General features: G+C 44.5%; 2 protein-coding genes across 11 annotated transcripts in view; both read left to right on the top strand.

Annotated features, from left to right (window-relative positions):
- Nucleotides 1-1,795, top strand: part of Agrp (agouti related neuropeptide) — a 55,899-nt gene extending 54,104 nt beyond the window's left edge. For 9 of the 10 annotated variants that reach the window (XM_078032528.1, XM_078032524.1, XM_078032527.1 and 6 more), the window contains 3 exons: nt 1,010-1,142; nt 1,278-1,363; nt 1,564-1,795. In XM_078032528.1, coding sequence (XP_077888654.1) covers nt 1,010-1,142; nt 1,278-1,363; nt 1,564-1,746 — 402 coding nt within the window. In that variant the 3' untranslated portion in view covers nt 1,747-1,795. Of the gene's footprint in view, nt 1-1,005; nt 1,143-1,277; nt 1,364-1,563 lie in introns of all 10 variants that reach the window. The other variant, XM_078032529.1, reaches the window with a different exon arrangement.
- Nucleotides 1,796-2,495: 700 nt separating this feature from the next.
- The window catches only part of Atp6v0d1 (ATPase H+ transporting V0 subunit d1), a 38,577-nt gene continuing 26,852 nt past the window's right edge, over nt 2,496-14,220 (top strand). Inside the window, exon 1 of the mRNA XM_005318319.5 lies at nt 2,496-2,731. Coding sequence (XP_005318376.1) covers nt 2,602-2,731 — 130 coding nt within the window. The 5' untranslated portion in view covers nt 2,496-2,601. The remainder of the gene's footprint in view (nt 2,732-14,220) is intronic.

The following is a 14,220-nucleotide window of genomic DNA, read 5'->3' as shown; positions in this document are numbered from 1 at the left end:
ATGCGAGATTAAAAAGCCCTCCAGAGGGATGAGAGAAGGCAGGGGCAGGTGGGGTCCTATGTCCTACCATGTCCACAAATGGGCAGTCCTCACCACAGCCTCATGCTCATGAGACCAGGCGTGGGCAGAAGCCTAACAACACAAGTATAAGGGAGCAGCCATTAGCACTAATGAGGCAGGCGGCCTGAAAGCTTTTTACTCGGAAGCTGCTTGCCCACCCAGGGAACAGTCTGTCCGTTCAGCTCTCTTAGTTTCCAGGAACCCTGCGCAGAAAGGGGTTTGGGAACAGGAGAAGGGGGTGGGGATCTTGGAGAAGCCTGGAGAGAGAAGGGGGAGGGGATGGCAGTCCAGAGATGTAGGCAGAGGGCCTGTTTTTGGCTAGGTGAGCTTCTTCCACTCTTCTCAAAGAAACCCAAGGTCTAGTTCTGTACCCTACCCCTGCACCACAACAGCCACTGGCCCATCATTGCCTTCAATGCCCTTGACCCAAGTTCCTGGAAACAAAGGAAACAACATGCTTTATAGGGGCTGAGTGAGCATTTCCGGGGCCGCAAATTAAATTATACTCTCCTAGCCGCCTGCCTTGTTATTGCTAATGGCTCCAGCCCAGTGCATCCCCTAGGTCCTGGTCCTATGGAAATTTTGGGAGCCTGGATACCCTATCTTGTTTCTAAATATTAATTGGTTCCTGGAGGCCTCACCCAAAATTGGAGATGGCCACTCCTCTAGGAGAGTACCAAAATCTTGAGTTCCAGTGAGTGAGCCTGATCTGTGCCCCCACCCTCTAAAGAGGGCCCCTCATGACTTAGCTGTAGGGTAGAGTCACGTGTGGGTCCTTCATTAGACCCTGACATAAAAGCTGAGGGCACAGTTGGCCAGGGACTCTCTAGGCAAGGAACAGCAAGCAGAGGTAAGTCCTCAGGTTGGGTGGAGAATCCTACTTTCCAGACATCTACAAGGTACTCCAAGGATGAGGAAGGACTAAGTGGTGGGTTTTCCTATGAGCCAGGCTATGCTGACTGCAGTGCTGCTAAGCTGTGCCCTGCTGCTGGCATTGCCAACCACGCTTGGGGCCCAAATGGGATTGGCACCCCTGGAGGGCATCAGAAGGCCTGACCAGGCCCTGTTACCAGAGTTCCCAGGTGAGTAGAGCTGGGGGATCCTGAACTCTCTCTGGCCACAAACTTGCCTGCCTGGCATAATCCCTCCTTTTCCCCTTCCCAATCCCAGCCCCGGGATTGTGCATGGGGGTCCTGTCCTCACATTTTCTGCCCCAGGCTTAGGCCTGCAAGCTCTGCTAAAGAAGACGACTGCAGAACAATCAGAAGAGGCTCTGCTACAGAAGGCAGAAGCTTTGGCAGAGGTAAGCACTCAGGGAAAGCTGCAGAGGGGGCATCAGGTACCACCCCTTCTCCCCACCTCTGGACCCCTTTAACAAGGGGCGACACAGCAGGGCACCCCTCCCTACACTCCATTGCCATCTTGCACAGCTTAGAGCAAGTGAGGTGCCTGAACCTGCCTTCAGAAGCTTGCGCTCACTCTCCTGTTCCCTTACCAATGCAGATGCTAGACCCGCAGAACCGTGAGCTCCGTTCCCCGCGCCGCTGTGTAAGGCTGCACGAGTCCTGTTTGGGACAGCAGGTACCATGCTGTGACCCGTGCGCCACTTGCTACTGCCGCTTCTTCAACGCCTTCTGCTACTGCCGCAAGCTGGGTACGGCCACCAACCCCTGCAGCCGCACCTAACAGGCTGACGATTCAGCAAACGGGCATACGAATAAAGGATGGGATCAATCCCAAAGCTGTGGTTATTTCGAACGTGGTCGTCGAGGCGGGGTTGGGTTCTTGAAGGGATGGGGGTGTCGCCAAGTCAAGAAACCACATACACCCTTACCCCAGGGCTTCGCCTATCCCATCATCGGAGCCACATATACGCGTGCTTTTAGAGCACCAGGCACCTTTGCGGGAAGTAAAGGGGGACTCAATACAGCCTTGGAAAATCTTCTACATCAAATGCGGGAAAAAGCTGGGCGCAGCCCAGCCCAGCACGGGGGCTGTAACTCCCAGGTAGAGAATAAGCCTGAGTCCAGGACCCACTTGCGGCTAAATGTGACCATCTGCAAAGCCAGCCCCCACCGGACCTCTTTTCCCCTGGTTTAGACTCAACAGTGTGGAACCTTTACAAGTATAAGAATCATCTCCCTCTCTCACTTTTACCCAGCCGGCTTCTGCAGTATCTGGTGCACCTAACCGCGGGAAGAGGGCCCCCACCGAATCCTGCGGCCACGGGCGCCACCATGCGGTGGTTCTCGGACATTCAAGTAGCTCTTAGGCCCTTGGTTGGGGGGGGAAGCCCATCTCCCTTCAGTGCGCAAGCGCCCCAGAAGGCCGCCTGCAGTTCACACCTGCGCTGCGCTTGCTCAGGAAACCACCCGGAAGCCGGGCGCCGCTCAGAGTCCTGCCCTATTGTGGTCACGTGAGGTCTTGCACGTCACCTGACGCTCTTGACAGCCCTTTGCGGGCGCCGCGTCAGCTGATCTTGTAGTTGCGTTGTGTGCCGGCCGGTCGGGGCTCTCTGGTCCCGCCGACCCCGCCGCAGCCATGTCGTTCTTCCCAGAGCTTTACTTCAACGTGGATAATGGCTACTTGGAAGGACTGGTGCGCGGCCTGAAGGCCGGGGTGCTCAGCCAGGCGGACTACCTCAACCTGGTGCAGTGCGAGACTCTCGAGGGTGAGCCGCGGGCCCAAGCCGTGAGGCCTTGAAAGGCCAGGCTGGAGGCCGCCCTGGGCCGGGAAACCGGAAGCAGGGGGGGGGTCTTTCTGGGAATCCGGGAGTCGATGGCGGGCGGGAGAGAAGGGGATCTGCCTATAGCTGCGGCTTGGCGTAGGCCTGGACATAAACAAGGCTTTGAGGACTGCAATGGTTCGCATCTGCTTGGACTGGCTCTTCCCGGATTGTGCTGGTCATGTAGTAACTGGGGGTCTCGGGAGTGGTTGGGTCTTGCAAGGTATAAGCATCTTCATGGTGACGTAGCCAGAGAGCTGTCCTGTGGCAACGTTTAGGGAAGCTACGCAGAAAAACCTCCCCACTCCCAAGGCTTTGGAATCATCGTGTGTTGGCATTCGCCTGCCTGGGGATTGCTGAGCCAGTTTAGCTAGAAGTTCTTTTCAACTCTGAACCGCCGGCTGCGCAGTGTCTCCTAAAGAAGTGTTTGGGAAAACAAGGGGTGGCCCCGCAAATCTGGAAGTTCATACACAAGTATTCGTCTAAAAATCCCCCTCAGCAAGGGTGGGGGACGGGTGTCGGGACAGGGTTTCTTACACAAGAGTAGTCAGAAGCTGGGTTCCCCTTTCTTTTAGCTTGCTGCTCCAAAGTCAGAATGGTTTCCTCGTGTGCAGCTGCAACAGATGTCCTAATTCCAGGTCCCTCACCTCCCCCAGATGGTAGTAAAGGGCAGGAATGTGTGTTCCCATCCCTGTCCCCCTAGTGATACCTTTAAGCAGAGGTGCTTATAGCTGAAGGAGGAAGATGGCCAGATGACTCACCCACTGTAGAAAATGATCTCATCAAAAATTTTTGAGGTTAAAAGTGAGCTCAGTTATTATTTAACTTACAAACTAGACGAGTCAAGTGAAAATAAGTACTATTAAGATATAAAACTTACTGAAGTTAAAGTATAATAATTGTAGTTTTTAATATTTTAACATAAAACTTCAATAAAAGTTTACTTATGTGAGTGGAGCGGGGAATGAGGGGAGAAGTGGGGACATGGCTCAGTGGTAGAGTGTTTGCCTGCTGTGCCTGAAGCCCTGGGTTCCGCCCCCAGCACTGGGGAGAAAAGTTCCCAGGGAATGAGGGGAGAACACTTCAGGGTGCAGGGCTCAAGGAGCCCCGCCAGCAACCTGAATTCATTGTGGGAAGAGGAGAAACAGAGGGAGGCTGCCTGGGGCAGGGCATAACACCTAGTTGGCAATTAATATGAATTTTGTGGACTGGGACTGGAGGAAGATATTTGCTTAAATCTAAAGGTTAATAGCATTGATCATCACCTGGCATTCAATTGCTTTGTTTCTCTTTCATCTTTTCTTACTCCTGCTGCTGCCTCCCCCTCCCCTGCACATCTTCTAGGACCATAGGATTCCCATCTTCCCAGCATCCTCCATAATCCTCCATAAATATACTAAGCCATTCTTCCTGCAACACTCTCAGCACGTGGCTCATTTGAACATTTAATATGGCATTTTGGGATCCCTTTTTTTGTCACAAAAGCCATCTCCCCCCAGGACTTGGTGTGGTGGGATTCCGGAGTCAGGCAAACTTGGGTTTGAATTCCAACCCTACCAGTTACTGGATTATTTAACATCTCTGGGCCTTGGTTTCTTCAACTGTATATTAGCAGCATCTATCTCATAAAGAGTGGGAGATGTCAACAAGCTACTGTGTGTAAAACATGTAGCCCAGCACCAAGAACACAGAAAGCTCCAAGGACAAAGTGAGCACTCAGTAAATGTTTGCTTGTGTTTTCCATATTATTTTGCCTTTTGCTCTCTTTGCTTCCTTCTTGTTTCCATGAAGGACAGCCCCAATATCACCTCATCTTAGAAACTCTCATTGGCCAGGCTAGGCTAGAATGTTGTTCCCTCCACTCATTCACAACTCCTATGGCATTTGGCAGTGCTACTTTTCTAGAAGTTTCTTGACATAGAGTTTGGGGTTCTTGGGATTTTGTATATTGGGGATGCTCAGGACTTTTCAAGGCTGAGGTTAACTAAAAGCAAGGAGTGACCATAAATTTCATTTGTCTCCTACAGAAAGGCCTTTTCTGCTTCAGAAGATGATACCAAAGGCCTGGCCTCTAGGCTGCTGTTGCTGGATATTTTTGCTTCCCCATCCTTGTGAGAAGAGGGAGAGAAGCTGGAAAGGAAGGCTGTAGTCTCTAATGAGAATTTAGGTGTTTGCTAGGGGATGAAGTTTCCAAGGAACATGTTTCAGGTGTTGGACAGTTCTCAGAAGGTGTGGGGCATTTGGCAAGGGGTGTTTATTTGTTTTGTAAGGCAGGGCAAATATAGTATCCTGGCCTTCTCTGGGTTCCATTCTAGCAGGGCATCTTCTGGCTGATAGCTGCCTCCTTCTCTCTTAGGACCCCAGAAACCTATGCATCCTCCATTATGCATGTTGCCTGATTGTCTATTCTCAGAAATAGGAGAAAGACCCAAGAGAGGTCATTTTCCTTGGATAAACTGAGGGGACAGAGGTGGGTGGTTAGAAAAGCTCTTTATGGCTCTTAGATTTTCTAGATGTGTTAGATATCTCCTAGAGGCTGGATCCTGTCCTAGGAACAGGAGGAAGCAGAGGCAGATCAGAGATTATGAGGAAAAATTATACAGTATTACTTTGTTTTCATTCATTCAGGTAGTGAGCACCTGTTTATGCCAGGCATTCCAATAGGGGTTGAGATCCTTTGCTGAATGATTTTCTCTTGAGCTTCATAGTCTGGAAGTAGACATCTGCAGAGCAGGGGAAGACCTTAAGAAATCAGTGTAGTGTAGTGGTTACAGAGGCAGGATTGCTAGCTACCTCATTGCCCCCATGGCCATAAGTAAGGTATGTAACCTTTTTGTCTTGATTTTCATCATCTCTAAATTTATAGTAATAATAGCACCTACCTCATGGGGTGGTTATCACTTAAGCAAGATAATCTCCATTAAATTGCTGATTAGTCCATTTTTGTTGTAGCTAATAATACAATACCACATGCTGGGTGAGTTATATAGAAAGGAACTTTATTTTGGCTTACAGTTCCTGGAGGTACCAGTTTGAGGACCACCACATCAGAGTCTGAGGTGGTGCTGGGCATTAAATGGCAAGAGATAGGAGCACGTGTGTGTATGTATGACTTCTGTTTTCTTTCTTTGTTGGAACTGGGGATTGATTCCAGGGTGCTTTACCACTGAGCAACATTCCCAGCTCTTTTTCACTTTTTATTTTGAGATAGGGCCTCTCTAAATTGCTAAGGTGAGCCTTGAATTTGCAGTCCTCTTTCTTCAGCCTCCCAAGTCACTGGGATTACAGGTGTGCAACATCACACCTCTCCCTTTTCTTGTAAAACCACCAGGATTCAATCTTGGGTGCTCCACCCTGATGACTTTAATCCTAATCACTTTCCTGAGGTTCCACCCTCTAAGCACTGTTGTCAGATTAAGTTTCCACGCTCTTAATATCTTACAATGGGGATTAAATAACACATGAAGCCTTGAGGGACATTCAAACTATATCCAAACCATAGCAAGTGCTTAGCATGAACTTGGGTCATGGTAGAGTCTTGGTGTGTTAGCCCCTAATTTTGTTGTTGTTATTAAGTAAGAAAAAAAAGATCAAATATAATTTACAGTGAAGAAGTGATAGGGAATCTTCTTTTGACAGCATGGCTGGTTAAATTTCTGCTGAGATGTGAAGAATTAGGAGCCAGTCATTTAGACAGCTAGGGGGAAAAGCATTTCAGACAGAGAGATCAGCAAGTGAATGTATAAATAGTCAGGCCATTCATAGGGACCAATAGGAGACCCCAGTGGCAGGTTGTTGGCACTAGAGTATAACTCTTCTTGGAATCCAGATTTTTTGAAAAAAAAAATCAGTCTGAACCCAGGGGAGGAAATCTCTGGCTCCTTAGGACTGGGTATGAGGGCAGAAATAGTGAGGGTAAAGAATATCAGCTTCAACAGAGGCCTGTGGAATTTGTTGAATGTGTCTAAATGAATGTGTTTCAGACCAGAGGAGTAAATGTAATGCAACTTCCATGTTCAAATGTGTGCTTGCTTGTTCAAGAGACACTTCCTGGAGGCCTACTTTGCCTAGCCTACTGGGCCTCATACCAAAGCTAGGCAGGTATTTTGGACATTACCACAATTCTGAGCCTGAATTCTCAGCTACCCTGAGCTCAATCTAATGGCGTTGTTATTAAATTTGCTTGATTAAAGTTATTAAATTCAGAGGTAGATCAGGCTCCAGCCCCACCCTCCAGAATTTCTTTTTCCTTTGTAGTTTCTTTAAAACTTTTTTTAGGGGGCTGGGGATGTGGCTCAAGCGGTAGTGCGCTCGCCTAGCATGCGTGCGGCCCGGGTTCGATCCTCAGCAGCACCACATACCAACAAAGATGTTGTGTCCGCCTAGAACTAAGAAAAAATAAATAAATGTTGAAATTCTCTCTCTCTGTCCCCCTCTCTCTCTCACTCTCTCTTTAAAAAAAAAAAAAAAAAAAAACTTTTTTTAAATGGATATCTACCAAACATACACAAATTTTTAAAAATTTTTATTTTTTAGTTATAGGTGGACACAATATCTTTATTTTATTTCCATGTGGTGCTGAGGATTGAACCCAGTGCCTCACACATGGTAGGTGAGCACTCTACCTCTGAGCCACAACCTCAGCCCCAAACATACTCAAATTAAAAGGAATAATATAATGAGCATATAAAAATAATCAATTATCAGGCTGGGACTGTAGCTTAGTGGCAGAGAGCTTGCCTAGCATGTGTGAAGCACTGGGTTTGATCCTTAGCACTGCATAAAAATAAATAAAATAAAGGCATGCTGTCAACACATAACTACAAAAAAGTTTTTTTAAATAAATTATCATTTTTGTTGGTACAGTAATTATCAATTTTGTTTCAAGAATAGTTCCCCTTGGGTTAGGAGTGTAACAGTGGTAGAACACTTGTCTAGCATCCCTAAGGCACCAGATTCAGTCCCCAGCACTATTTCAATCAATCAATCTATCAATCCATCAATCAATCTCTACATATCCCCTGATTCCCAATTTATTTATTTATTTATTTATTTTTAAAATTTTTTTTTAAGACAGAGTGAGAGAGGAGAGGGAGAGGGGGAGAGAGAGAGAGAGAGAGAGAGAGAGAGAGAGAGAGAGAGAGAGAATTTTAATATTTATTTTTTAGTTCTCGGCGGACACAACATCTTTGTTGGTATGTGGTGCTGAGGATCGAACCTGGGCCGCACGCATGCCAGGCGAGCGCGCTACCGCTTGAGCCACATCCCCAGCCCCCTCCCAATTTATTTTGAAGTAAATCTCAGAAAACATTATTTCAGCTGTATGTACTTCAGCAACTCAAAAAAAGGTAATGACTACTTTTAAAAAAATAACCACAATATTATTATTCTACCTTATTTTAAAAAACAGCCCTCTAAAGTTTTTAATAAGATTTATTTGTTTCAATCAGGATATAAATATGACCTATGCATTTCAATTGATTGATGCTCTCAGTTTTTTTAATACATAGGCTCTCTAAAATAGTTATTTATTTAGTTATTGAAGAAGTTGAATCACTTGATAGATAATAGATTAATAATAGATCATAGATTTTCCATCTAATTCAATTTTGCTGTATGTATAGTTTAACATGTTCCTCTGTCCCTTTTCTATCTCCCTCCCGACTTTTTTTTTTTTCTTCCTGCTAGGGATTTAACCCATACCTCCTGCAAAGCAGGAGCTCTACTACTTAGCTACATTCCCAGCCCGTTCCCTTGTTTTTCATGTAAGTTAGTATTTGTTTATTCATTTTATTATTTAAAAAAATATTTTTAGTTGTGGATGGAGAAATAACTTTATTTTGTTTATTTTTATGTGGTGCTGAGGATCGAACCTAGGGCCTTGCACGTGCTAGGCAAGCGCTCTACCGCTGAGCCACAACCTCAGCCCCTGTAAGTTAGTATTTAGATGTAGAGACATGATTAAATTCTGGCTTGATTCATGTTTTTTAAAATGCTTAATAGGTGATGTTTGTACTTCCATTGGGAGGCACCTGATATCTAGTTCTTTTTTTTTTTTTTTCTAGTTCTTTTTGACATGAGGAATCATTGACATTTATTGACTAGAACCATTTTTTCTTTAGGATTTTCAAAACGGTGATACTCTAATTCTGTATCCTCCTGTAATTGCTAACTTGAATACTTGTACCCCTGGAAACTTCCAGTAATCAACTACTTGGTTATCCTGAAATATAGTCTGTGTAGGAAAGTTTAGGATAATTTCTTAGTTCTTTCCAGTAATTATAAGTTTTTTAAAAATTATGAGCTGGTTCTCTAACATGACTAATGTTGGATGACTAAAAGGTTTATTTGTTTAGTATCATAATTCATTAATGGGCTTTAATGTATTTCTTACATTTCAGTCAGTTAACCTTACTGATTCTTAGATTAACTCTTGCCAATTGAGACTTATTCAATTGGCTGCCAAGTCTTTTTTTTTTTTTTAGTTGTTGGTAGACCTTTATTTTATTTATTTTTATGTGGTGCTGAGGATTGAACCCAGTGCCTCACACATGCTAGGCAAGTGCTTGATCACTGTGCTTAAACCCCAACCCAAACTGCCAAGCCTTTTTGACTCAGGCCCTTAGCCTTTGAGAGTTTTCTTTCACTGTCTGGGGTGTCAGTATCTTCTAAACCTATGATGAACATTTCCTGACCCACACTTAGGGTCATTTCTCTCAAGAAATCTGGTTCTTTACATTGAAAGATGATATGTAGGGGGCCATAATCTGAGTCCCAGAGGTTCTCATTGCTACTGGATTGGTCATTGTTCTGGGTTTTTCTTTATGTATACTTTAGTTTTCCTTTTACTCAGAAACTTAGAAAAGCAAATGGCTTGCTAGACTATGCAGCTGCATGCAGCTGACAAGTTCAAGAATGCCAGTTTCCTAATTAGAATAGGACTTTTACCTGAAACTTGGCTCAGTCAGGACATCTCCTTCCTGTTCTAAAGAAATATCATTAATTCTCAAGAGGAGTCCTGTGATGATCTTCTATGTGAGTTAGATGGTCCCCTGAGGGTTATTTTTCACAGTTAATGAGTTAGACACTCCAGGACTATGATTGAAGCACACATGTATGATGTATTGGCCATCTTCCAGAACACTTTTACCCCCTCTCCCCTGATTCACTTATCTTCTGTTCATCATAGCATCTACTTCTGCATTTCAAGATAGATAGATAGGTAGATAGATAGATAGAGGATTTCTCTTAAGATGTTTGTGAAGTGCCAGCACAGACCTGGGTACTGATTAAAGTCAGAAAAGTCAGCCACTCCTACTGTGGTCATTTCTTCTTGTCACTTCCAGAAGGTAGATGCCATGGTAGACCTTGAGTGGTGTGTTAATCAGTTTTTTGTCAGAATGACACGAACAAAGGTGGAAAGATTTAGTTTCGCTTAGTATGTTTCAGAGGTTTCAGTCCAAGGCAGAAACTTCACGACAGAAGGGCCTGGCAAAGCAAATTTGCTCAGCTCATAATAGGAAGGAAGGGAGGACAGAAGAGAGAGTCAAGGAAGAAGATAAACTCTTCCATGGCATGCCCCCAATGACCTACTTCCTCCAATTAGGTCCCACCTCCTAGAAGTCCATTCAGCCATCAATGGATTATTTCACTCAAGAGATTAGAGCCCTCATGATCCAGTCATTCCCCAAAAGCCCCATCTCTGAACACTTGAGATTGTAGATGTATTGTGGATGCAAACCATAGCAAGTGGGTAATGTAAATATGTTACAGTTGCCTTGCTTAGGGCAAGTGTGACTGTCTAATGAATAGAGCAGTGGACATCAAAACAGCACTGAATGCAATATAGGTACAGGTTCCTTTGGTGGGTGACAGTTACAGGCTGTGAGGTTTCTTTTTTTAAATTTTTTTTTTAGTTTTAGATAGACCTTTATTTTATTTATTTATATGCAGTGCTGAGAATCAAATCCAGTGCCTCCACATGCCAGGCAAGTGTGCTACTGCTGAGCCATAGTCCCAGCCTCATGAGGTTTGTTTTTGGGGTGATAAAAATGTTCTCCCATTGATCATGGTGATGGTTGCACAACTGAATTATTCTGAAAACTGTGAATTGTGCACTTTAGATGGGCAAAATTGTATGGCTAATGAATCATTTCTCAGTAAAGCTGTTACCAAAAAATAGCCAAGCTAAGGAAATGGGAAGATTATCCTAGGGAGAAGGAATGGCATTAGTAGTCTCAGAACAAAACTGCAGAGGATCAGAAGAGCTTTGGTAACTGGAAGGAATTGAACATGTCAAGGATGTACACATGCATGGCACATCCTTGACATTCTCTTGATAGTTGCATGTCCTGTAGAAACCCATTGGTTTCCTTGAAAGGATGTACAGTTTAGAAGGGATAAGGACTATGGTTAAAAAAAAAGAAGGGGGAAGATTTCTAGGTTAGATCAGGGTCAGTGTGTGGGAAATATCTTAAGAGTTGTTACATATGGTCTTGTGTGGAAATATTTTGTGTGTTTCATTTTGTTTGTCAAAAGAGACTATGTTGGGGCTGGGGTTGTGGCTCAGTGGTAGAGTGCTTGCCTTGTACATGTGAGGCACTGGGTTCGATCCTCAGCACCACATAAAAAATGAATAAATAAAATAAAGGTATTGTGTCCATCTACAGCTAAAAAAATTCCTTAAAAATAAAAAAAGGAGACTATGTTGAATTGATGGAAAAAGATAATCTTGGATAGCAAATATGAACTTAGCTCAGTCCTAAACTCCACAGAATCAGATGTGATCCAAAGACGTCACAGTCCTGATGTTATTGAATTGACCACAAGAAAGAGAGGCACTCAGGGGGCATTGGAAAAAGCATATATAGAAAGCAATAACCAAAGGAGAGTTCACACTGTAAAAGAAAGGGAATAAACACAAGTCTTTGAGCTGTAAGAGCTGGGCCCCACACATCTGAAGTTTTCTCCCAGTTTCTAAGGATCTGTCTTGTCCTGGCTGCCCTGGACAGTGATACCAGTATATAAAGACACCCCAGTGCCCAATTGTCAAGGAAATGGCATGGATTATTAGTGGTGTTGATAGCACCCTGCTGCTTGATTACTCTCCTCCAGCTTGCTGCTGCCGCCCAAGAGGATAAAGTCTCCAGAGTGAGGATAGAAGATGGGGAGAGGCAAGAGGGAGGTTTGGCATCTGGCTGCTATAAGCCAGCTTGGACTTGATCCCTCAGTGGATGAAGCTTAGGGAAGTGGAAGGGATGGGTGGTGGAGGTGTAATGCAATTAGAAACGTGCTCTGAAGCTCTGGAGGATTGATTCAGGAGGAGCCAGACTGGAGGCTGGGCTCTTGCTGATGGCTCTTTCAGCTCTCTAGGTGACAGAACATGGGCTGGACCAGGACAAGAGTGGTTGATGTGGGGATAAAGGACTGGATCAGAGATGAAACCCACAATATGGGGCTAGTTTTTATTATATATAGGGGTTAGAGGTGTTAGAAGTCAAGTTTTAATTTTTTTAATATATATATTTTTAGTTGTAGGTAGACACAGTACCTTTATTTTATTTTTATGTAGTGCTAAGGATTGAACCCAGTGCCTCACACATGCTAGGTGAGCATTCTACCACTGAGCCTCAATCCCAGCCCCGGAAGTCAAGTTTTTTACTTCATAAAATACTGGGTAGTTGCTGGAGCCATTTTGAGATAGGAATCCTGAGGGAGAAGAAGGTTAGGACATGGATGGAGTGGTAGGAGAGGAGGTACTGTGTGTCAGATGTCTGAGGGAGGAGTCCAGCAAGCTGGTGGCCATGTGGGGAAGTAACACTAAAGATACCAATCTGAGAGAAACACTCTGACTGGTGGCAGTTAGACCCATGCCTGGCCATCTGTTGGTTTGCAGCCAGGGCAGGCGTGCCTTAGAAGCTAAGACCTCAGAAGCTACGACCTTAGAAGTTACCCGCAAATCTTGCCAGGCAGCTAGAGAGCAGCTTTAACTTCAGGCCAAGTGGATACAAGTGTGGCCTAACAAGGACACCTGGCATGGGGCCTAATTTGGCAAGTGGAACACTGAGAGCAATAGCCAGGGATTTCCCTCCAGGTTCCTGCTGTTTGTATCTGCATAATTGTGGGATATGTTGATGTTTTCCTTCTGTTTTCTCTCTTTCTTTCTTTTTTTTTTGGTGGGGATGGCAGTGTATTGAGGATTGAATCCAGAGGTACTTTACCACTGAGCCACAAGCCTAGCCCTTTTTATTTTTTATTTTGAGATAGGGTCTCACTAAGTTGATTAGGGCCTCACTAAATTGTTGAGGCTGATCTTGAACTTGGGATCCTCCTGCCTTGGCCGCCTGGTCTCTGGGATTACAGGCATGTGCCCTTATCCTGGTTCTTGTTTTCTTTTTTAAATTTCAAAAACTTAAGTTGGTAGAAGGAGGACTTGGTATAGATCCTTTGAGGGCAAGTTTTTACCTCCTAGTTAAAACACTGTACACTGTAGATTAGCATAGGATAGCATATACAGAGGTGATCACACCAGCCTTATTGGTAATAGCAAACTACTAGAACCAATGGCATATCCACCGATGTGGTTAAGGTATGGTTAAATAAACCATGATGTATTCTTACAGTGGAATACTAGCTAGTGTTCAAAAGCATGAAGTTCCATACGAGATTATTTAGAAATATATTGTTAGGTGAAAAATTGGGAAGCATTGTGTATAATATCCCATTTTAGTAGAATACTAGGTGGCATGCACAGAGACAAGTGTTTGATGTATAGGCACCAAATTGTCCTGAGTAACAACCTGGACAACATTTTGGTGTTAAATTTATGTTTTCTTCCATTGTTCGAATGTATTGGAGTGAACAAATATTACTTTTAAAATTTAACACATCTGATGAAGATATTTAAGGAAAATTAGAAAAATATAAGCGATCAAGGAGAAGTATCCACACCCAGCACCCCTCCAAGCGGAGACCTGTGCTAGTTAGCTTGGGGCATACATCTTACAGATTTTTCACTTAGAGTCTTGTAGGGCTGGTCTGAGTCTTAGGGAGCACCCATCAAGCCCCCTTTCTTATATACCTGAAGATTCAGAGTCCAGCGGGTAATTGAGAGCCTGCAAGGTTGGACTTGTTTCCCATACTGGAGTCCCAGGATCCCTGACCAGGTATAGATGGGGCAGGTCCCCTTATCTTCCCATTTTTCTCTTTTTCCTTTGCCTCTCCCCACCTCTACTCCCACTTTCCCTTCACTGATTGCATCTTGCATTGGTATATACTTTTACCTGATTTTATCTGGGAAGCTATTTATGGTCAAGTCAGTAACAATCTTCACAGGAACAGAGAACCCCTATTTCATAAGCCCTGACCTAGGAGGTCATGTCAGAACTTGCTCTGGTGAGTGACAATACACACTTTTTCTTTGGTTGATTCAGCAA

The sequence above is a fragment of the Ictidomys tridecemlineatus genome, chromosome 15, assembly GCF_052094955.1.
Source record: "Ictidomys tridecemlineatus isolate mIctTri1 chromosome 15, mIctTri1.hap1, whole genome shotgun sequence".
Classification (NCBI taxonomy): domain Eukaryota; kingdom Metazoa; phylum Chordata; class Mammalia; order Rodentia; family Sciuridae; genus Ictidomys; species Ictidomys tridecemlineatus.
This window is presented reverse-complemented; position numbering and strand designations above follow the sequence as displayed.